Source organism: Rhea americana, unplaced genomic scaffold, assembly GCF_003343005.1.
Source record: "Rhea americana isolate MKP2758 unplaced genomic scaffold, rheAme1 scaffold_271, whole genome shotgun sequence".
NCBI lineage: Eukaryota > Metazoa > Chordata > Aves > Rheiformes > Rheidae > Rhea > Rhea americana.
The window spans coordinates 861,285-886,357 of NW_028186392.1; the positions used below are offsets into that span (position 1 = coordinate 861,285).

The following is a 25,073-nucleotide window of genomic DNA, read 5'->3' on the forward strand; positions in this document are numbered from 1 at the left end:
ACGGAGTTGCAGRACAGAAAGCCCTAAGAGATTCCTGTACTCTGTATAGCAATTAGTCTCCAATAAGCAAGAAATTATACTTTGTATTTCTAATCATCCGTTCGTAGTGGAATCAACACCAGAATAAATGTCCATTTCTGTTGCACTTACATTGATTGCTAGGGAAGATACAATGAAACGTGGTCTAGATTGTTAAGGGATCAAGAATTCTACAGTCATCCCCAAGGTCGGGAAAGACTTATGCTGTACATTTTTTCTAGCTTACTCAAAACACAAGATTCTTTAAACTGTATAAATAATAAAGCAAATTTACAGCAGATATTTTTTGTTTGGGGCAGGGATTGGTGCCAAAAATGAGCCTTTTCCAAAAAACAGGTAGCCCAAAGAGGAATTATATTTTATCTGTGACCACCAAAGATTTTTTAAGAAATTTCTTTTGCTGTTATTAATCAAGGCTAATCACCTATACTTGTTCTTCATTTTCTTGTACTTATTTTAGTGCTTTTTATCTGTGGAATGACAATGGCAAAATAATATCCTGCGCTTTTAATTTTTTTTCCTCATGCTTGAGTTGTTCATTTTTGAGTTGTTTATAAGATTCAGTGAGGATAGCTACTTTGGGAATAAGAGCATCACAGATGGCAATAAGTAAGGTAATAGCTGAAAGAAACTTGGAAAGAGTACTGCAGCGCTCCTACTCCTACACAACGTAGGTCTGTGTGTACTGCTACTCAGTGTAGGTCTCCAATGCGTGCCCTTGGAAATTCGTGGTAGATACCGGAGTTCTCAGTTGGCCAGCCAAAGGCACAAGAAAGGACATTGTTTTGCTCTAGCAATATGCATACATTTTTCTTAATCCTCAACTACTCTCCAGACGGATATCTAAACTGAAGAGCACTTTAACCCCCAGAAGTTCCTCTCAATCTGCTACACAGTATTCTCTTTCAATAAAGGAGAGCCTCAAGAAATATAGGAGAAGGCCATGGCTCAGCAGTCACTACTTCACAGTTTGTTTTGATGTTTAGTTTTCAGGGAACCTGGCTTTTTCTATCAGTAGCCTCTGGTTGCAATCACAGTGCTGTTAGCGCTCCTAAACTCAGAAAAGATCCCAAGGCTCCTTCTCTCCCAAACAGTGCTCATTCCACAAAGGCAAGGCAAAAGAGTCTATGGATTGGTGCTGGCCCTCAGTGCTGTTGCCCTCTGAAGAACATAGAAGTCCTCAAGGTCTGTATCTTGTGCTATGAGAGAGTCCTCTCCAACAATCCCCAGCACTGGGCTTCTTGTGCTTCAGGGAATGTGGGGACCCAACAGCCACAGAGTTTGTTGGCACCGAGGCAGTATCAGAAGGGAAACACTAGCAACCCTAAAAGCAAAGGAAATAGTTCCAGTATTGCTTTCATGACTGCTGCTGCTGCTGCTAACATACTGGACACAAGGACAGAGTTTGGCACCATCACTGGTGGAGGCAGCATTCCTCCACAAACTGAGCAGAGCAGCTGGCTGAAGTTAGCTAGGCTACAGCTCACCTTGATGCCTACACCAACATGCAACAAGCCTRCAGGTATGCTCCACTGGAGTCAGAACTGTGGCCTAGGTTATCCTTGGCCATGAATCATCCAGAGTCCAAAATGTTGGGAGAGCATACAGGTTGAGAGTAAGCAGGCTTACAGAATGTACTGCAGCAAAAAAAGTGGAGATTTCAGAGAAGGCAGCAAAGGAAGTATCAGGGCAAGAAAGAGCCTCAGTGTATTGAGTAAAGAGGAGAGGTCTGATACCTGATAGTCTTGACACTGCAAACGAGTGTCATTAGCCAAATAAATGTTTTAAACAAAAGGAAAAAAAATAATGCTAAAGCCAGAGGGAAGATAACATCAGAAAGGGCAGAGCTCAAATAACTGTGAACTTAGCAAAAGAAACTTCCTCCTTGTCTGAGCAGCTGAGGCACAGTTAAGCCAGGACACCAAGGCTGGGCAGAGGTCCAAGTGTACCCTGTGGGTACTGCTGCAGTTGAAATGCCTCTTTTCAAGTCCTGTGCTGTACAGTTGCATCCAAAGCAAGAAAGRCAATGTGCACTATGATTTAAAGAGAAAAGCAATGTACTTTAGTGGGGAGTGAGTCTAAATTTTCTCCAGTGTTGACTTACATGCTGCTGTTCTTCATAGATCCTACGAGTTCTTCTCTGAAAAATTTCAGTCTTTTCTGCCATTTGGTTCTTCCCACCTCTGTCTGCAGATTACAGACAGAAGATGGAGCAACCTACAAGTTAGTGCAGGTCCAAAATCCACCAGCAGGCACCAGAATTATTTTCTGATTTTCATTTCTAATACCCAGAAGTATAACATATGTAAGGAGCCTTCTTCTGGCCCCCTTCCCATACTAACAAGTGACCTATTAATGCAGCCACCTAGATGGTAATCAGGTATGTTCCAATTAGACTGGCCAGGAGTTACAGGAGCTTGAAAAGACAGGCAAAGGGTGGGCATGTGCAAAGCTCCACTCCACATCACCTTAGCAGCCCACTTCTATACCGCTTCCTGTAACCTGCACCAGGCGCTCTAACTCGCCCATGAAATTCCTCTACAAAGGTACTCACGGATCGAAGACCAAGCGCGTGATATACTCCTTTGGCATCCTGGGTAGCTGATGGGAGAACACATTCTGTAAACCAACTAGCCACATCATGATCTTTTTGTTTGGCTTCTGGTTCAGGGAATTTCCCACCACATGGAATTCAATCACTCCCCTACGCTCCTCCAACCTTGCAGCTTCATCCCGGGCTGAGTGCGCTGAGAGAAAATTAGTCTGCATCATACAAAAGAGAACCAAAATAATATTTTGGAGATTTCATATCCTCTGATAGAATAACCTTAAAAAATAAAGAAACAAAAAACTCCATCTTTTCCAATCCATCCTTTTATAAAAATAGACAGAACTGCCTTTGATCTACTTTTCTTGGTTTTTAGATGAAGTGACACCATCAAAATAAGCTCATTATAAGTCTATGCTACAGTGTACAAAGGCTTACACAAGCTTGTTTTAGTAAAGATTAAGTAGTAACAGTGATGGTATTACTGAAAAAGTGACAAAACCCCATGGAGGACAACACTTATGCAGTTGAAGATTATGCCATCGTATCTTCACAGTTTCTTTAATCTAGCTAGTTTGGACACCAGTAGTAGAGGTTTTCTTATACATATTTCAGATCACAGATGATAACAGCGTTACACGTACTATCATTTTTTTTCATTTTTTCACTATTTATGCAAATATCTTAAGAGTCTAAAACCAACGTTTTAATTCCTGGTGATTTTGCTGCTATATCTGGCAATTACACACACATATATGAATGGAGATGAAATTAATGCAGTTTGTTTAACTTTTTTTTCAACAGTATTTTACAATGCCAAAGCATGCCTGCTTCATGCTGCCATCACCAAGTTTGGCAACAGAATCTTCTCTAACTACTGCTACAGAAATAAAGTGGGAAAGCATTTTTGAACAAAGTTACAAGTTTGGCTACTTTTTAAAAAATTGTTACAATATAATACTGTATTAAAAACAGATAAACAAAGCTCAGCTGTTACCCACGCCAAGGAATCTTCCACTACACAACCTTTATCAGATTCCTCTCACCTCAAAGAAATTGAAGTACATTTATTAGTTATTAAAATATCTCCATTATATTTCATATAAATTTTAGAAAGTAAGATAATTATATAATACATGAAAACCAATTGATTCTTATTAATTCACTACACTCACAGACCTCCCCTAACTACAAATTTTTCCAAAGCAACACTTATTTTGCAGGTGGTGAGGCTCACTTTCACATACTTTTTTCTTTCTAGAGCAAAGTTTGGCYGCTGGGCACTGCCAGCCCCACCATCAAGACTAGCATAGCATTTGAAACACAGTCAGCCATCAATCACAGTACATAGTCTGAGTAAAACATCATTTCAAATCTTCAACAGCCTCTAGCTAAACTTGGCAAACATAAGCTGCTGGCAAAACATAGGCTGGCGAAGGAAACAGAAGGAGAAAAAAACAGCCAAGAAAAAGAAAGAAGAAAGAAAAAGTGCAATTCTGTAGTTCCATACATGGCACAATTCTGCAGTTCTGTTCGTTTTTCTCTTCCAGCACAGGAAAGAGCAGCTGTGCAAAAAGGGGCACATAACTGTTTATATCAGCCCTTTTGCTTTAGGTAGAGGTTTTAATTTTGGATCTTTCATTCTGCATGCAATGTTTGCACCCAGTTTAATGTGTCTTACCTGCTACATCTAGGATTAACAATTAAAAAAAAGTATATTATGGATCTGTCCTATAACAAAAATACCTTGAAAAATAACCTGGAATCTCCTTCTTCAATATCACTAATCTCCAAATCTCTTTGCAAACACCACACACACATTAAAAAACAACAACAATAACAACCTGTGGAACTATTCTTCATGCTAATGATGTATTTTGTCAATATTTTTCCATACTTAAATATTTCCATTTTCTTATTATTCTTACTGACAATATGGCAAGTTTTGTGGACTCATAGCTTATCTTACTCTATCCATGTGAAACATTTATTAAAAACAGACAATTTACAAGAACATCTCTATATATTTCTCACCTCTGGTCCGAGCATTGCAGCAGGATCTGTAATTGTTGACATTACTTCATTGATTAATTCAATAGGAATATCTCCTACAACCCTTGGCCTTTTAGAATCCTCCAGAGAATAAGGTTCATTATTTTTTCTCTTTTCCCCTATAAAACAAAACCAGGAGAAATTTAAAACAATTAAACTACCAGGGACAGTTTAATCTTTCTATTCATAAAACAGAAGCAACCAGCAATGAGGGAGTAGAATGCTACCATGGAACAGCTTAAGCATTCTCAAATAAAACAGGAGGTTAATCGCTTTCTTAGTTCTTTATCAGAAAGCAGTTAATTAAGATTTGAAGTTCTCTTATCAATTCAAAAGTCAGTTTGCAACTTAAATACTAATATGCAGCCAAATCTGCTAGTATGTCTGCAGCACTTATTAGCTGTTCAAAATCCTAAATGACACAAGCCGCATGGGTGAAGAAGCACTGCTCTGAGCAATATAAGGTAGAGACTGTAAATTATTTCAGACTCCATTTCTTTGTCATTATGAATGCTGGAGCAGGACACTCTTTACTGCAGGGACCCAGAATGGAAGCTAATCTCTAAAACCAACTGCTTGGAGTAATCTAGAGCAGCACTAACCAAGTGGTCAGCCTTTCAGCTCAGGAGACTATCCATGCAGTGACAAAATCTGTATACAGCATGAAGTTATATAAAGTACAGGAGTCTTAATTTAAGCTCTTTGGTCTTTAGTTCTATTTTCSCCAAGATGACAAAGGCACCTGGTTTGTGGAACATACTGTATCTCCGCAGCAAATAGGGAAAGAATGTCTGATATCAGCTGTTTCACATTCTATTTTAAAAAAGTGTGAAATTAAACAAAAAGCACAAAAAATAGCAAGACTAAAATATTAAGATTAGATTAAAGGTATTTCTGTGAAGTATRATATTGAAACAAACATGACAGCAAATAAAAATAATGAAAYTATGATTCACCCAATTCATCTGAGTTGAATGATAATAAAAATAATAATAAAGAATCCGTTTCTCAAAGYTTCTTAAATCGAGGCCAAATTGTCATCACAAAGTTCTACTGGTGGATAACAACAGCACACAGCATGACAAATTCTTTTAGCTGACACAATTATATTGGCAAATTTCTCATTGGYGGTGTCACAAAATGGCATCAAAACAGACTTTTTGCACATTCCTGCTGCACACACAATATTGAAAATATTTCCCTTTGCACAAAACTCCCATTATATTAACAAATCATTCTTGTATTGCTGACTCTAGTGCATACAATATATGGCAAGCTACTAATAACAACACTTTGAACTCAACACATAGGCTATATGCACAATCTATCAGACAAAATTAGCAATTAACTTGTGTCAGATGAAAAAAGCAAACAATACCGTGGAATAAAAAGAGAGCTGGATCCTGAGGGTGCCAGGAAAGGTCTGATCCTTTCTGGCCTGGAAAGTTACAGTAATGATTATTATTCCCATGAACTTTCAGCCTTTTAACTATCACCTGGTCTTTCTCTCCTCATAAGCCATGCCTTGGATCAAGCTGATGCATGCTAGATAAACCAATTAACACCTCTTTYCTACCTCCTGTGACTGCCATTCTGAACAACACTACTTTTTGCATTAATATCTCAGTTATATATTTTATCCCGCCTCCRCTCTAAAATATGTTTTTCAGTTGTCATGTACCCTCGCACATATGTGCTAAGTACACATGTGTATTTATGCAAAGATTTAGGATTTTTCTCTTTTAATCTCTATAGAAAAAAAATCCTTTAAAAAGAAAAAAATATAAACTGAATATTAATATTTATCAGGGCTGCAATTTTGCTTTTGTACTGGGATATTAGCATGAACCAGGATGAATATACCTCTCCTCGTSCCATACAACCTTTGTAAACTCACACTGAAATTATTTGCTTCTCTTTTTACTTCAGCATCCTTTAYAGGGAACTTACGTGCTGCTGTCTTGGAAGATCAGTGCTCAGTACACGTTACAGTGCATACTGCCAAACAACAYGAAATCCCATTCTGGGATCCACTAGAAATAAGTATTCATTATAGATCTAAAAATCTCCATTATAGATTTTTTTTATTCTTCTTATAAACCAAGCAGCGCAGTCTGACATGTCATACATAACTGACTTAAAGAATGCATRATATTAAGATCCCAAACCAAAATATACCACATGAATTAACTGCATTATTAACTGCAGACCAGTATGTAAAATAACAAAAGTAACTAATTAAACAAATACATGAAAGAAAGGTCCATCAAGGACTATTAAGTACAATAATAATAGAGCTAGCTGCTAGCTCAGGATTTATCCAAACTGCAGACTGCCAAACTCTAAGAACGCACACAAACAGGAGTTTCACTCTATAGTTACCTTGTCCTTATCTTCCTTCCCTAAAGATCTGCTACTGGTCACTGTCAGAGGCAGGACACARACTTTTGCCTTTGTTACCATCACCTAGCAGTGAGCTAAGCTTGGGTTCCTAAGGAATAGCCACAGTAACTTCAACATCTCCCTTCTGCAACAAGCAGACATTTAGGACCAGCTACTGTGCATCCATTGACCATTTTTTTCTCCATTGCTAATGCACTTTAACTATGTGAAGATCAARTTGTTCACACACTTTCTCAGACTTTCAAAATGGTACACTGTTTTCCCAATAGAATTTTATTGTTAGTCTGCTTTCATTATGAAAACTGTTTATTCCTGTTCTTTATTTCCTATCTTTTAACTAGTTATTYTATGAAGGGATCTCCCTTCTTATTTCCSATAGGAWTTTTTTCTCTTTTAATGAGAATTTGTTGYAGCAATTTGCTCAGAGCTTTCTGGATATCCAAGTACATGATGTCATTCAAAACCCTTATCCAAATGCTCACCAATTCCCTTACAGTTTTGTACAATTCCTTAATTCTACAAAAGACACACTGAATTTCCGCACACCACATGACTCACAGGTCGACTGATTCAATCTTAATCATTTATTAATGTTTCAATTTAYTGTTTCTTCTAATTGCCTGAAATAGGAGACTTATTGACGGTTCCTTGAATTTTCTTAGAACCCCTTTAAAAAATAGTTTTGCATCTGGGATATTTCATTTCTCTYCTGCTGAGGGCAATTTAAATGACAGCTCAGCTGCACAAGTTAAGAATTAGTTTGTCAATATCATATTTCTTTTAATCCCCTCACTAAGATATCATTTTTCCTGGTGACTGCTTACTACTCATTTTACTGATCTGTAAAAAGAATTCTTCTATTTCCACTTTTCAAGATTGTTCTCCAGTTTATCCCCCATAAAGGAAGTGCCAGGCTAGGTGCCCCCTTAAGTTCATTTGTAGTGAACTCTGGGACTAAGAATTCATTTAAGCTTCTTCTTATTCCTCAAGCACTTACTTTACATGAGTGCCGGATCAACTCTCTGAACTACAAACACTYTTGACAAGTTCACAAGTTCTAAGGTAGTTGCAAAAGGAGTTATTAGGAGAATTTATGCATTCAGCAACTTTTTCCCGAAAACTCTTTTTTAATCCATCAGGCTTTAAATTTAACTTGTTAAATTTAGAACTGGTGTKTACTCTCTTTTCTTGATTCTTCATCTATATGTAATCTCAATGTCCTGAAGTATTAAGAAAGGATAGTAATATATGTCATTTTTCTTTAGACAAAACCTTTTTTTGTGAGCTATAAAACATTTACCCAAAGTAAAATGCTTTCTTACAACCTGTGTTGTGTAGAGACCTTTCCTATTTTAATCAAATTTAAACAAACTGATTATTTTTTAAATACAGGTGCCATTTCTGCTAGTTAAACATTGCTATAGTGGATAAAAAGCATGTGCATATGCGTGTTTTAGCAAAAACCTCAAGGTTGCTATTGTACAGTGAACACAACGACCACTATCACACCATAACTACTGATAACATAGACAGAAGCCAAAAARTGAGTCTCTCTCTCGGTTACCTAAATTTGGGTCAAGGACAGAAGAAACTTTGCAAGCCGGACTCATATTTCCACTGTTGGGTTGCTCCAGAGATGAAGGACTTGCACTGTAYGAAACAGATCTTGCAACAGGAGGGGGACTGATAACTGCAACAGCAAAAAAGAMAGAAAGATTCAGAACAAGGAATCCACTGCAGCACTTGCTGAACCACTGTTGCTGCTATGGACCCAACTCCACAGCCATCCACTGCAAAATAACAGATAACTGTACAACAAAACAGCACTGCTGGTGAGCAAGTAGAGACACTGGATCATCATCTCAATGTATTTTTCTAAACTGCCACCTAATGTGGGACTGAATCGACAGAGTTAACTGGTTGACAGAATTGGTTTTACTTCATTACATATATCATACTTTATTATTCTGCAGTGCTGGGCACAAGTTAAGAAAAAAAAACTTCCTTCACATACCTGCCAAGCCAGCTGGCGTTCAGCCTTATCAAAAGGCTTTTTGTAGGGCTCTATTGAAAAGTAAGATCTCATCATTCAACTTCAGCTGTCCACTTAAACAATGTTCAAAGACTGGCTGCACAAACCAACCCAATAAAAGGGGGACCAGTTGAGAGGATGAAATTATTCTTTTAAAAAGCCTCACACTATCATCTCTCTTAAAAAAAAAGAAAAAAAATCCTAAAATATCCATCTTTCATCTGTGTCAGGACTTTGCACAGGCGATAATGTGCCAGCTCACAGTCTGAACACCTGCAGTCTTTCTCTCTTTGCATGCATTTATTTTGATGGCATCACTAGCAACAGTCAGCCTCACTAGCAACTTGTTCATGTTATATTCATGCTGAGAATCCRGTGCCTGAGAGGGACACATTAAGATCTGAAGCCCTGCTGAAGATAACATGATAGAATGAACCCTGTGAGCAAGATCATTTTAGAGTTGCAATGAACACATGCCTAAGGCAAAATTCATCAATTCATGAAACAAACTAGGAATTTCTCAAAATAATCTCTATCTGTCACAGACGAAGTTTCCTCACTACACCAGGAAATCCAYTATCAGATAAAATGTCAGCATAATGATTTCATCAACTGATAATCAGCAGTAATAACAAAATATGGAACTAAATTTCTCCAAGTTTCACTTCCTAGCATACCAAAAATTGAATTGTAAATACAACTGAGCAGAAAAGAGGRGAAAAAGGAGAAAACAATCACTGTCTTCCTGAAATATTAAGGATGACATAGACCTCTGAAGTACTCTAACTCTGAGGGAAAGTGGTAAGAGCTACAAAATAGCTATGAGGTAAACACAGCACACACAAATAGGAAACAGTTCAAGGAAAAGTTCTACAAAAACAAGAAAATCAAAGGTATATGTGTAAAGGCAATGGGACAGCTGATGATAAGATACTGATAGGAAGCTGGAAAGGTAGCGAGGGTCATCATGCAAGYGGACTAACGTTCAGCAAGCCATCCATCCCATTTACTTGCTTATTATTCTCACTTGCACCACCTGAATACTCAGGTGACATGCCTCAGCAGTCAGCCTGCTCTACAGACACGCTCACATAGCTGCATTTCAACAACAAAACATGCAGAAGCACCAGAGAGTCAAATACTTGGGCCTACTTGATGTTGACCTATTTCAGTATAGCCTGCTATGTGGAAAAGCTGCATGTCTAAGTCGCCTTGCTTGGAATTCATCATTTGCATTGGACTGGATTTTATATTTTCCTTTACTAAACGCAAATTACCTGTCTGGATTCCCAGTTGGCCAGTGCGGGAAGTAGACACCATGAAATCCTGATCCCAAATGGGAGAATTCTGGCTGTACACTTCTTCTTCCAGCATGGACAAAAACCTAGATACAAAAAACAATGAAACATTAATTTAATAGGATCATGCAAAAAAAGCCAGACTAGACATCAAAMATCTAGCTGGGTACAGTGTGCTTCTACTTATGAAAATTGATCATTGATTACAAGCAAAAATTATTGAATTTGAAAACGCAGAAATAAACAGAAACCATTTCTACAGAACAAAAAAGAGCATTAATAAGAAAGAGTTCACAAATGGGAAGGTACTGATGTTATACAATGATGACAAAGAAATGTCTGTTTATCCTGATAAACTGGTATTTTGCAGATGCAGATTTTGCTTTCTACCTCACACAAATTTATAAAATCCCAACAGCGTTAGTCATTAACAATGCTCTTAGGACGACATTTCCAGTCCTTAAAATGTGGCACCGTAACACTGCACATTGCACATTAGGGCTTGCAGGACAGTATTTTTTAATTTTAGTTTGGTATGCTTACAGAAACGGCATGATTTTACACCTCTCTGTATTACAGGAGAGAGATCCCACAGATCAGACTCTGGGRCGTGCCTGCCTTTACAGGGCCAGTACATTAGCTCCCTTTCAGAGGCGAGATAGCTGCTTATCCTGCATTGCACAAAAGGGGTTCTCAGACCAGAAGTCGACTTGGCACATTTTTACTCTCTAGAGTCACCTGTATGTACAGAAGCTGTCCAAAATAAACCAACACGACCGTGGAGTAAGACTTTCTGAATACAGTAAGGATATTCAGGGTCAAGTCATACTGCTTTATTCTACATAGAGCGAACTTATACCTAAGYACAGCACATGTGGCATTAGCTGCTGTCTGGGCAGCTGATAATCGCTTGGAAGTTTACAACAGCTGCTTGGCCATCGCTGACAAAGCCAAGGCATGAGTTAAACCTGAGCAAGGCAAGTTAAACCTTGGCAAGCAGCAGAGCTGCCGCAGCCTGACCCCTCATCAGCTGCCTTGCATCAGCGTCGCTGTGCCAACAGGCTCCGAAAACCGCCATCCTGAAAAGCCTCCTCAGTCAATGCTTCTCCTCTTTCTTGACGGTTTAATACGGGGCTTGGTTAAGGGGGTGTTGGTCACCTGCACTGCYGACTGCCTGCTCCCAGACATGTCCATTACAAGTCCCCAAAAGACCACTTGAGATCTGCAGCCACCCAGCTTGGGAAACCCACGTTGGGGACCGACGTGGAGAAAGCYGGGCTGCTGGGGAAAGCTGATGGCGCTGCTTTGAAAGCAGGACCCTCCATGTATCTGTTCTTCACATAGGCACAGTGTTATATCCTTTACCTATCTCAGGGCAAGACCACGATCCTATACGCAGACACTCCTGTACCCGTAACAGCTGCCCCATATACGGTCTACCCTCCCTGAAGCATTAAAAGGCATTATTAATAAGCRTAAGGAACAACAAAACCTGGCTCTACCCAACTTTGGAAAGTTCATGTTGTTTTTCATTCCCATTAGCACTAAGCCACTCTAGTGCTGGGCAGTAATTTGCATACACCCAGCATCACCATCTTGCTTGTGGACTCGGTTCCCTCGTTGTAGGAGAGGACGGGCTTTTAACATATGGACTGGAGAGCTAAGCTATCCTMACAAAATAAGGATATTTTTGAAGAGAGAAGCTATTTTAACAGAAAAAAATACAAYGAGCAATCTAGTCACCCTCCTTTAAGGGTCAGTAAAACATCTGACATTTAGGCTAGCCAAAGCTGAGACAACTCATTCTCATGCGTATCCCAAGATGTGAATATTGCTGTTTAACTGAGGGAGATTCTGTTATCAATGTGCCAGTACTGAATCAAGCTGTCACTATTGACTTCATGAGTTTAAGGTTCATAAATGCAGCTTTATATTGACAACCCTGTTTTTAATTAAATGAGCAGATCTTTTCTGAGGGCGAGGAGAGGAACTACTTTGTTCCCCATTACAATGCTGAATGGAAATGAAATTCTTAACTGTAAATAAACTGAAACTCTATTTATTTTTTACTGTTCCACCATAAAAGCAGAATGAAGCATATGTTTTTGGAGATCTGGATCTGTGTTGCTTCCAAGGATTACTGAAAAGAATATAAGTGACCGACAATATATTCTAATCGTCAATAAGCACAATCCCCCAGGCAAGACAAATAATCTCAGTTACAAAGTAAAGCCCTAGGACAAAGCCAAACAGTCAACATTTATTCATTATATATATAATAAGCAGTCACATATATAAAATACACTAGTTCAAGTGACGGAAAAAAAACTGCAATATCTATTTGCCACTGAATAAATGATTTTAAGCTGTAGGTAAGAGAACTAATCACATTTTTTTTCACTTCCATGTCAAAGTTGCATACTACTGGTTAACCTTGTATGTAGCTGAGTTGTGACTCCTTACTTTGGAAAGTGGGTGAGGATTAGTGTTCGTTTCTCTTGAGGAAGTTTGTCTTTCTCTTGCCGAGCCTGCTCCAGCAGTTGCCGTCTCATTACAGTAAAAACAGAGCGAAGCAATGTCCTACCAAAAACCTGCGTGGTTTCATATCGAGGTAGACTGTCACAGAACTGAGGGACATTGCAGTAACAAAGCCATCTGCAAAGGGGAGAACAGCCAGATAATTATTACCACCTAAAATACATATTAATAACCTAATGTGATAAAAGCACAAGTTATCTTAAGCCTCCATATATTCTTTTTTCTGCACTGTAGTTTCTACAAAGTGCCTTTCAGCCAGACAGTAATTATATATCACACAAAATTTGTGTTGATGTCAAGGATTTTCTCCAAAACTCATTTGTTCAGCCTCCTGTGTCTGCTGCCTGTGGCTCCAAAGACTTTGCCCTTAGCCTGCTCTGTGCCTTGTTTTCTGCTCTTTGAACTCCCATTTTCCCAGCTATATGTAAAAGGGATGACATTTCCAATTAGTTCCATCCCAGTCTAACAGGACTTCCAGCCTGGCCTCCCACCAATTGGCTTTTTCCCATTACATCTTGGCCTGATACTCTTTCATTTACTACCAGCTCCTTCAATAGTGAGTTTTGCATTAATATGTGTGTGTGTGTGTGTGTATGTATGTATATGTGTGTGTATGTGTATATACATATATATATATATTTTATATATATATATATATATAAATATAAATAAAAGGTCCTGTTACTGTTCTTGAAAAGGGATCATGGTACAGAAAATGTATACCTGCAGTAAACTGACTATGTTGTGTCACCATATCTGTTAATTTTACAATCAAAATTTTAATATCTATGTGTAAGTGAACAGAGTCAATGGTMTCTCTAGCTTTAGCAAAAATCAGATTACAAGCATTACCAAAACTCCATCCATGACAGAGAGGAAGGGGGGAAAAAAATGCTGAGAATTGGATATCTGGCTGTGAACAGATTATGCTGGATTCTGCACTGTGTTTTTCTCATACAGATCCACAGCACAGTCTCTCTCAAATTGTTACCTTCTGCAGAGCTGCTGCCTTTGCAGCCAGAGCAATCCCTCTAGCTATATTATTACTATACAGTGGGGAGTGAGTTTGGAGAAAGGCAGCAGCTCAGACTGAAATGAGAATTAGAYGGAAAGAGGCAGCATTACAGGAGCTTTAGGGACTGAGGGTGTGAAGGTATGAGAAACAGCAACTGATGAAATAGCAATAAAATCACCAACCAGAGCCCAATGTTAACTATTGATTCTTAATAAAAGTTGAACCCTACCAATCCTGGCTATCTGACATCTTTATCACAAACAAATGGAGGACAAAAACACACCAAACAATTTTAAGAGCCCCATTAGATTATCAATTACTCTCCTTTAGGCCAGGTAGTTATTTGAAGTGACAGGTCTGCACATGGCCATATTTCCCAACAGTGCAAATGTGATCTGGACCATCTGGGAAAACTATTGCATTTTGGTCAAATTACTTAGAACATCATGCCGTGCTTTCATGACAACTTCATGTTCTGATGCACAGACAGATCTTGATGGGTTAATGCTACACAGACTTGTTTTACGGCAGGTGAGTGTCCACTAGTAAATAGTTAACCTCCACCAATTTCTTTGAAATGATGTGAACCAGCAAAATAAACATATATAGACCAGTCTCTTGCCTCCTAGCATCACAGGATTTTTTGATCTGATGCTAGAGAGCCAAAAGCACACTCTACTGCTACCAAAGACAGTCTCAAAACAACTTTTACTGATACAGYTTATGGAGCTTAGGATTTTCAGATAAAAGACCACTAGAAAATGGATAGAAGTCCATACTCATTGTCATTCAGAAAAAATATTTCTGATCAGTCCTTGGAACACATTTGCTTATAGAAACATTAACTATCATCTCCATGACAAAATATGGGAGCTGGGAGGAGTGGCTGATACACCAGAGGGCTGTGCTGCCATTCAGAGAGACCTGGACAGGCTGGAGAGCTGGGCAGAGAGAAAYCTCTTGACGTTCAACAAGGGCAAGTGCAGGGTCCTGCACSYAGGGAGAAACCTGCACCTAGACACCAGTACAAGCTGGGGGCTGACCTTCTGGAGAGCAGCTCTGCAGAGAAGGACCTGGGAGTGCTGGTGGATGACAAGCTGACCATGAGCCAGAAATGTGCCCTTGTGGCCAAGAAGGCCAATGGTATCCTGGGCTGCATTAGGAAGAGTGTTGCCAGCAGGTTGAGGGAGGTGATCCTGCCCCTCTACTCAGCCCTGCTGAGGCCTCATCTCGAGTACTGTGTCCAGTTCTGGGCTCCCCACTACAAGAGAGACATGGAGCTACTGGAGAGAGTCCAGCGTAGGGCTACGAGGATGATCAGAGGGCTGCAGCATCTGCTCTATGAGGAACGGCTGCGAGAGCTGGGTCTCTTCAGCCTGAGGAAGAGAAGGCTGAGGGAGGATCTTATCAATGTGTACAAGTACCTGAAGGGAGGGTGTCAAGGGGACGGGGACAAACTCTTTTCTGTTGTCCCCTGTGACAGGACAAGAGGCAATGGGCAGAAATTGAACCACAGGAAGTTCCGCCTGACCATGAGGGGGAATTTCTTCCCTGTGAGAGTGACAGAGCACTGGAMCAGGTTGCCCAGAGAGGTTGTGGAGTCTCCTTCTCTGGAGATCTTCAAGGCCCGCCTGGATGCAACCCTGTCTAACATGCTCTAGGTGACCCTGCTGAGCAGGGGGGTTGGACTAGATGATCTCCAGAGGTCCCTTCCAACCTTACTGATTCTGTGATTCTATGATAATTCTATTACGCTATTTTTTTACTACAAAAGCAAGAATTAAAAGAGATCTAGCTTTTTATACTAGTTTTTCTTCCCCCAGTGATGAAGTTTCTCCATCAAATCCTGAATAAAATAYTTAAAAGTCATATAAAACCTACCATTTTAAGGAACCTAAAAATATCCAATAGCTATTTATCACTCAAACACTTATGAAATTATTTTCATTTTCCAAGCCTGCCATGATTTGGTTTCAATCTATGATGCTTTTCTATATTTATTTTTTTTAAGTTGAGTAACAGTCTTCCTTATTTCATGTACTAAAATTCAGGAGTTTATACGAGGCGCATATCTTTATCAGAGGGAAAGCACCTTTGCAAACACAAGAGTTACTACAGAGTTGTTAGATATAGCTCACAGATCTCTGCACTATGTTCTTGGCTGATAAAGCAYACTGCAAAATACAAGAATATGTGTGGAACTGATGGCCAATGGCTACGAGAATTCACATGGCTCAACTACAGTCCACAGGCACTGGTGTGTTCCTGAAATGCATATATGTTGTATTTGTAAGCAAGACCTTAATAGGCAAAAGCACCATTACCTGGTATAATTCACTTTATACTCCGCAATATCATCACTGGGTGATCTCAGTCTTCGCTGAGAAGGAGTCTCCAGGTGCCAGTAGTTAATGCGGTTCAGAAACATTTTAGCCAGTTCAACTATTGTTTGCCTTTCCTTCGAGGGTAAATGGCTAAATTTGTACTGCACAAAATTATTCACACCCTTGAAATAGAAAAAGAAAAYGATGTTTAATTATTTAATCATATTTTTAGTAGGTGTGTCCTTGATCATTATTCACTTTTATTAATGCTGAACTTGCATTGCATGGAAAAGAAAATAAACACTGCACACTGAACTCCTTGCTCTGTTGCATGTGTAATTGCAACAAGCCAGTTCCCCTGTACAGAGCATCAGGTACATTCAAATAATTTTTTTTCTATTTCAGTAGTAGACTTAGAGGGAGAGATGGAAAATTATTTTCTCTTTTTTTTTTCAAAGCATAAAAATTTTGATGGGAAAGTTTTTTTTTTTTCCTGTATGCTCCCATTGCACAATTTTGCTGCATGATTTATTCATTTCCTTTGTAAATAAAGTACATACTTCCTCATTACTTAAAAACCTCTCTGGCTATTTTTTAACAGTAGACTGAGCCTTGGGGACTTCTGCTACAGATTTGTCTACAAAGTATATTATTTCTTCAAGAAATGGTGGTGTTGCACAAGTAGGTCACTTCATTGCACTTTGTATACTGCCCACTTTAAAAATACTATTAAGGATAAGTTAAAATGTGCAACTACAATAATAATAATAATAACCTGCTGCAATACACAGATCTTGTAAAACATATACAACACTGCTGCTTAACAAATAATTTTGTGTGATCAGTTTGCTGAACTGCTAAAAATAAGTGGTTGAAAATAAAGGTCTATCTTAATTATTTCAAAATAAGCTGTAAAAAGAGTTACTCTTTGATCTTAATGCTTTACCTTCTTAAACAAATTGATTAGTATGAAAAACATGGGGAAAAATAAATATATATATTTTCACACAAATAGAAACACATATAAAATATGTCTATGTGTATGTATACACACACACACACACACATATATATATAGTGTAAAACTTTTTTAGTAGTATATTTTAAGGCTTTGGAGTGTATGATATTACATACACCTGTGTATGATATTACATACACTTACTCTTGGTTTATACTCAAAGCAAAGGAGCACAAAAGGTGAAATCTTTTTAACAATTCAGCAAAAAAGAGTTTTGAGTTTACTAAGACAAACTGATAGTTGCAAGGAAGTACTTACTACACAAAACAGAATCTTCACATTCAAAATATCCCATCAACCAAAGGGAAAACATACAGTCCCTAATGTAGTGAGGTACTAAAGCCTCTGCATAGTCTCACTGGAGTTAATGACTCTACTGGCATGCCAGAAGAGCATTCTTAGGTGCTTGCTAAATCAAAATCTGAATTTGTCGTATATTCTTTATCCACTGAGAGATTTATAAAAGCTTCAGTTATTCTTTGTTTTAACTGGTTTTTGCTATGTATGCTTTGAAAGAGGAGACTATAATCTCACTACATTGGACTGCGACATTATCATGGATTTCACCGAAGACAAAAGTCATTTTAATATTGAATTTCAAAGTCTCAACAGTACTTTTCATCACTCAGGACAGTGAAAGATTAGAACTGCCAAGCATAAAAGTAGCATTTTCAGTTTCATTATTTAAAATCACAAAAAACTGCCAGTTTCATTAAAGCATAAGATGAATGATGAGAGAAGTCAAATAATGTAACTATTATACCAATATTAAAAGAGGAACAGAAGTCTCCTTCACATTCAATCTTTGTCCTGAGTAATAAACAAATATGTTTGCCAACTGCCTAAAACAATGTATATTCAAAACTAGTGGTTACAGAAAGGACAGCATTTGCAAACATGCAAACACACACACAAAGAGCACACACACACACATTAATTTTTACCTGTTCAATGCTAGGTTTCTCAAATGGGGGACTTTCCAAGGATCCTTCTACTACAGGTTTCCCCATCTGTAAAATGCACTTCCTCAAAAGCTGTTAAAAACACACAATTTTTTAGGAAATTAGCATGTTACATTCCTAAGATCAATGGCAGTCACAGTTGCGCAACACTTCACAAGCAGTGCTGAAAATCTGCTCTGCAGCTGCTGGCTTAGTCATCTAAATTTATTGCTACTTAACTTCACTGTGTATTGCTTCATATATCCCTCGAAACGCATATAAAGGGCTGCTCTGTTTAAGTGTAGGCAGCTATGTTAGCATTTACGTCTACTGACTTTTCCTGATTTGTAAGTGAGGAGGGTAAGGCCTGCAGAGAGAAGCATACATAGTTTATAGATGGGACTTAGGGTGAGCTTCAGACACYGTCAGGACGACCTGGGGCATAAGACACTGTACCTTGCATGGGCCACACAGTCTAGCCCACAGCGAGCCATTATAGCTTCTCACTAGAGAAAAGAAAACCTCTCACAAAACAAAGTCAATATACACATAAGGGGTCAGTGGACAGTGAAATTAGCATAGATGTGAAGGAATGAAAAAAATCGAAAAGATGCYGCCCAAGTTCAGCTTACTTTGAACAGGTAGAAATAGACTTGCTTAGTGTCTGCATCTTCTTCTTTGTGGACACAGGTGAAGAGATACTCCACATCCAATACAATCCCCAGGAGCCTGTTCATTTCTTCYTCAGACACATTCTCCAGGTGAGAAACATGAGCAGCTAAATAAAATAATTAAAAAAAAAAAAAAAAGTGAAAAGCCTGAGAGAACCAAAAGCATAACTATTTCCTGAAATATCTGAAACTGAGTGCTAATGGGAAGAATATGGATCCTGTAATTGCCATATTTAAGTAGAACTTGCTATCAAAGGCTCTTTAAATATGTCACATGTGAGCAGTTTGTAAAGCTAGTCCATGGATATAACTCCCACAGCAGAGCAAAGACACCTGACTGGAATCACAGTGCACAGCCATACCTAAAATGGATCTCAAGGGATGTCTGTCTGTATTAATACCTTGTAATATAAGTAACCACATATAAAGAATTTTGCTTTTGAGACAAAGTTTCTTGATTAAATCCTCATCTGTTTCAGAACCCACCTGCTCATTCAAGTAGCGCCCTGCTCKGTGAAAATAAATAAGTATAATAAGTAAGATAAGTAATCAGCTCAGTAAACAGTGGACACAGATGAGTAACTCTCACAAACATCTTCATACTGTGCAAGTTCAAAMGATGCTTTGGGCACATTATATTGACAAAGCTTTTGCAGATTACACATGCCCATTTGTTGAGAAGTTTGCAAAATGGCAGCTTTGAAGACGTCAGAATTTGCATGAAACAAACTTCTTTTATCACCTCTGAAGGCAAATATAGTTCTACATTTACAATTTTCCAAGGTTTGAGATTTAAAGTGGGACATCTATTTAAAGCTTATTTGAACAACTGGCCCCACGAAGAGAGAAGAAAATTCAAAACAAAAATCAATTCCTGKAACAAAATATTTGCATTACAATAATGTTTTTAGCTGACTTCAAGACAATGTAAATGGTATGCATATCTTTTCCCCTGAAATTTCAAGAAAATATCCTTTAAAATCAAAGGAAAATGATTGAAAAGATTGAGCATATTAATTTTTACATGGTTTAACAGCATTTATTTACTGGATAATTATCATATTATCCTAAATATGATAATGTGGTTATGCCTGGTAAGACATTTTCAACTTAAATCTGATTCCTTAAGGAGAAAAGGAGTGGAGAGAAATAACATTTGACTTGAAAATGATCATTTTTGTTGGCCACTCAGCAAAGATATTTGTTTTGGAAAGTCTGGTATGACATCTGTCAAAACATTTAAATTCAACAATTTTGTGCAGCTTCAACTGAAAAGGAGAGCTTCTTTGGCTCAGAATTTTAAAAAAGTACCTGCATTCACTTCCACTTAAATAAGCATTTATGATAGAATCTCTCCAAAGCTCTGAAAAACTCCATCTGCAAGCAAGACAGTCAGCATGGGCTTTCTTTAATTACAAATATTCAGCGTTCTAGGCAGAATAAAACGATTTTATTTCAGTCTTTGAACAAGATATGAAAGTTTAATAATTCCAGCTGTCAGTTCTGATCTTGCTAAAATAAAGAATTCCCTCCTAGAGGAGCATTGCATTAGATAACATAGTCTTGGATTCAACTAGTAAATGGATAAAGCATCAGCATAAGCAGCCATTTCCATCCATATTCCATAAAAATACTGAAAGTTACCTTGACTTCTGCATGGCTGCATTTGAATATTATATTATACTATGGAATTAATACTCATGCAATGAATCTAAAAGTAACATAAGCATATTACCAGCAGGTATTACTACAGGTTACCATTTATCACAGTCACACATGCTTGCATATTAGTTCAACAAACTATCTTACTTGAGATGTTCACAGCTCATTTCCAGATTCTTGTGGCTAATTTTAAACCTTTCATTAAAATAAAAGCTTTTGTATACTAACATCAAATACTGTGCCACTCTTGAGTTGTACAATCCCATTCRTCTGCTTTGCGCAAATGACACATCCTTACTCAACTGCTGTTGCACTTATTAAAGAAAAAAAAATCACAAGTATTGGTTGCTGCAGCACACAGGAGAAGAAAGAAAGCAGAAAGAGTAAGGCCAATGCAATAATATGAAGGCCTGTAAAATAGCAAGTCAATTATTTTGGTTGTGCAACTTCAGTAAGAAATTACTTGAGTATATGAATAAAAAGCAGTTAGAAAACAGAGTACGGAGGAAGGTATCTGCAGTCTTTCTCAAAATTAATGAATGTCTGCATAAAAACACTAGTAAACCATGAAGGAGGACAGGTAAATGAAGAAAKACCAAAATATGCTCTACATAGGTACACAGCAGGAACTGAATACATCAATCACACCAGGAATAAAAGGAAGYCTGAGTGTGTACTTAGTGTATTAACATGTTAACCAAGCTGCTTTAAGAGTGCACAATAGACCTAAAACTGAAAATTATTAACAGGAAAACATGTCCTGTAGCACAGAAGAAAGCGATTAAATATAAAAGAGAGAAGAACCTCTCACTACATAAACACCCGGCCTTGAGGCTGCTGGACAGTGAGTTCTCCCTGCCCACAATTCAGCTGCTGGTTCACAGTATTATGTTAGTGACCTAACACATTGCCCAGACAAAAGAAATATCCATAACAAATCCAGTATTGAGCCAAGCTGTGTGGCTGAGGAAATCCAGACCATAAAGAAAAGGACAAGAGAAGCAGGCTGTCTAGCAGCAAAACAGCATACTGAAGTGCTAAGAGTAGATGAGGGTCCTAAGAGGGCCAGAAAGCTCTGGAGTAGTGACAAGCAATTGTGCAAAAGCAAGTCACAGAAGCAGCAGCCAGTATATTTTGGTGTCATGATAAGTTTAAAAGCCTCAGTCAGTAGTAGAGGTGGTACTTGTGGACAACGCAACTATTTTAATTGCTTTAATGAAAAGAATGTATGCTGTAGGTAAGTCAACAGAAATAAGCATAACAAGCTAATGTGCACCACCAAACAGACTTTTGCACCAAAATCTGCACTGATTTGAAGATCAAATCAACTGCAGAAAGATGTCTCGAATAAGGCAATGCCACTGATGCCTAAGAACCTTCCAAAGAAAAGAAAATAAACAAACAAAAAAACCCTTACRTCTTACTTTTTAGAGATAACCAGTGGAGGAATTTCTGCATAGCTATTTCAAAAGCTTCCTGAGAAGGAGAAAATGCAATGCAGGTGATGGATCTGAAGCTTACACACCTTGTGATCATTCTAGTTTCAAAGACATTCAGGAGGAACASACTAACTTAGAGATAAACAGGTAAACTATCCAGGAAAATACTGCTGAAAGACATTTATTTTTTGACTATAGTATGAGGAAGCAGGCAGTAACTCATTTCAGTTATTTCAAATGAAGTACCATCCTAATTAGCTGCAGCAGGCAGAATGAGAAACTTTACTTTTTCTAAAAACAGCAATAAAGTTGAAGTAAATAAATTACATTTTGTTCTGTAAGATATATTAACTTCTAGGGTGGTTTACTTTAGTTCCCCAATAATGAGTGATTTAAGATTTTAATTGATAAAAATAAATAAATAAATAAATAAGGCTCCTGAGGTGCTGAGGTTTTTCTGCAAAATACCTAGCATCCACAAATTCTACTTAAAAATAGGGAAATGACAGACAAAACATTTTGTAACACCAAAGAAAAGAATCCTATGTCTTCAAAGGCCAGGAATGAAAGAAATGGATAACACGAGTTACTCTAACTGCATAACCAAAGCCAGCTCAGAGAATCTGCATGATAAAAAGCTGAATGAGGTAAATTTGCTAAAGTTACTGAACTCTCTATGATACTATGCATTTGATAATTTTCTACAATCAAAACTAAGTCTGGGATATAAGGAAAGGGAAGAAAACTGCTGTAAACTCCAAAATAGATCAAATGTAATGAGGGCATAGAATGAGAAGGGAGAGAAAAAAAAAAGAAAAAGAATCAAAATCCATACCAAAAAATAGGTTAAGTAATTCCACACAAAGTACATTATTACTTTCAAAAATAGATACATAAATAGTCCTCTGTGAGGATTTTACGTTTCCCTCTTCTTATTTCACTGTTCTAAATTTTGGGGTCCTATCAACAAAAAGCAATGCTTCTTTTCAAGTAGTTTTGAATTTATTATGGTTTAACTTTTACTAAATAGAGTCATCAGCTTTTGGTCTGAATAACTGCAATTTTTTAAACAAAAAGTGAGACTGTCGTCTCATTCTTTTTCAGGCTACGCAAGTAACAAATCATTCTTTTAGTCTGGCTAGGGGAAAGGGGGGAACCACAGTAGTTAACAGTGGATTTTGAGCAGTTGCTTCCAAGTTATGCAAGCTGTCTGCACAGTAACTTAGATAATCCTAAAATGCACAACTCCAATACCATTTCCTGTAATGCAGAAAAAGCATGGTTCTTTCTCTAGGTAAGAGTACTTGCTTTAACAATGTCCATGAATTTTTTACAGTTTGTTCTATAGTAAGAAATGGAATACAGTTTATACCCACTAGAGTCACTCTATGTTGTAACTAAAGCACCTGACAGATGAAAAAAATGTGAGGTTAATAAATGTTATATGAAAGACTACAATTATTATGAGTAGGTTACAATGCATTTGCATTTTAGCAACTTAAAAAATACTGATTTTTGGAAGTTGTGTCTCAGTTCAATTTCTTTGAAAATCACTTTAGGGTTTTCCCAACATATTTTAATCCAAATTAACTGATACTTGGGTCTAATCATAACCTGACATAACCATTAGAACCTGACATGCCATCTTGAATTTTATCTTGCAACAGCAGAGACTTTTGGGTATAAACACCTGGATTCCAGCAGAAAGAGAAAAGCTTACCTAGCGCATGGCTACAGCTGCGACACGGCTCGGTAAGGCTAACGATCGTCTGCTGCAGGTCTGCCCGAGGAGGAGTAGGAGGTGGATTGGGGTTTTTCCAGCCATTACATTTGCAAGATTCCTCAGCCTAAAATCAACATAGAAGAATATCAATACTATAAAAAATAGGAGCTTGCTGAGCCAGTGTCATTTCAGGAGTAATAAAAAGCAGCATAATTAATTGCAAGTTTTGGTTATCTTCCACATAGCTAGACTTTATTGACTTTATTTGTTAGAAAAACTAGTACCCCAAATGGACAGATTAACACAGTTCTGGCAACCAAAATCTGCTCAGAAAAATACACATTTTTTCAAACAATGGCTAATTCCTTTACAGAAAGCCCTTACTCTAGTTCCTACATGAAAGAAGTGTTCAGACACTTACTGATATATCAGCACTTACAGATTCTGCCATCTAGCCACTTTTAATAATTTAAATACAAAGAGGATATCCAACAGGCAACACATATATCACTACATTATCAGCTGTACTGCTGATACAGGAATCCTACAACTAAAAATAAGCACATGACAACACAAGCAAAAACAGGAATAAGCAAACAACGGTTGCACTACTCAACGTCCATGGAAAGGCTTGGCCAGCTCATTAAAGGCAACGAATGCCCGAATGCCCGAGGCAGTGACCCCACCAACAAAACCTGCTGCTTACGCTGGAAAGTTTAGTTATGCACACTGGCTGTGAAACACCACCGGCAGCTAAGGGAGAGGTGGTGACTTGAGCAATCGTGTTTCAAATCATTCAAAAGTCTGAAATACCAGTTTTGGTCAGCCAAAGAGCAGCTTTGTGGGAGGGGATTTTCTTTTGGATATCCAAGGGGCTACMGCTATTTTGACAGGTTCTTCTAACAGCATTCACGTTCCTATTTGAAGATCTAATTATAAGAAAAGCATCCTTTTCTACTGCTCAGTGATATCTTTGCACTGGGCTGAAATGAGATACTCATGAATTTGCAGTGCCAAGACCTTACTGAGGAAAGTATGTCAACTGCTGCATAATATTTATGGCTCTGAAACACTCTTAGGAAAAATTGTGATGTTAATATACCTAGCACAACCGTGTCATTTTTCAAATGGATTCTGAACACATTTAATACCATCTATTTCAGGAACCCATTTTATTTTCCTTTTGTGTTTCCAAATCCCATCTTACCTAAGGAAGAAGCACCTAAGAGCAGCAGCAGAAAAGAACACAGCTTGACAGTTCCCGAGACTGACAGCTTTGCAGACTGGTGGTAAATCGCTCTTCCAACCCAATTTCAATGTTCAGCAACCTGAGCACTAAGAAAGCTGCTGCCTATATTTAGCTGAGCCTC

General features: G+C 38.0%; 1 protein-coding gene across 1 annotated transcript in view; it reads right to left on the bottom strand.

Moving 5' to 3' along the window:
* The window catches only part of KAT2B (lysine acetyltransferase 2B), a 40,093-nt gene extending 15,939 nt beyond the window's left edge, over window positions 1-24,154 (bottom strand). Inside the window, exons 1-10 of the mRNA XM_085308246.1 lie at window positions 24,125-24,154; window positions 23,701-23,827; window positions 18,841-18,986; window positions 18,212-18,301; window positions 16,250-16,431; window positions 12,836-13,027; window positions 10,352-10,458; window positions 8,607-8,732; window positions 4,622-4,758; window positions 2,594-2,802 (exon numbers count right to left, since the gene is read on the bottom strand). Of these exons, the coding sequence (XP_085164372.1) occupies window positions 2,594-2,802; window positions 4,622-4,758; window positions 8,607-8,732; window positions 10,352-10,458; window positions 12,836-13,027; window positions 16,250-16,431; window positions 18,212-18,301; window positions 18,841-18,986; window positions 23,701-23,827; window positions 24,125-24,154 (1,346 nt within the window). The remainder of the gene's footprint in view (window positions 1-2,593; window positions 2,803-4,621; window positions 4,759-8,606; window positions 8,733-10,351; window positions 10,459-12,835; window positions 13,028-16,249; window positions 16,432-18,211; window positions 18,302-18,840; window positions 18,987-23,700; window positions 23,828-24,124) is intronic.
* Window positions 24,155-25,073: the final 919 nt, after the last annotated feature.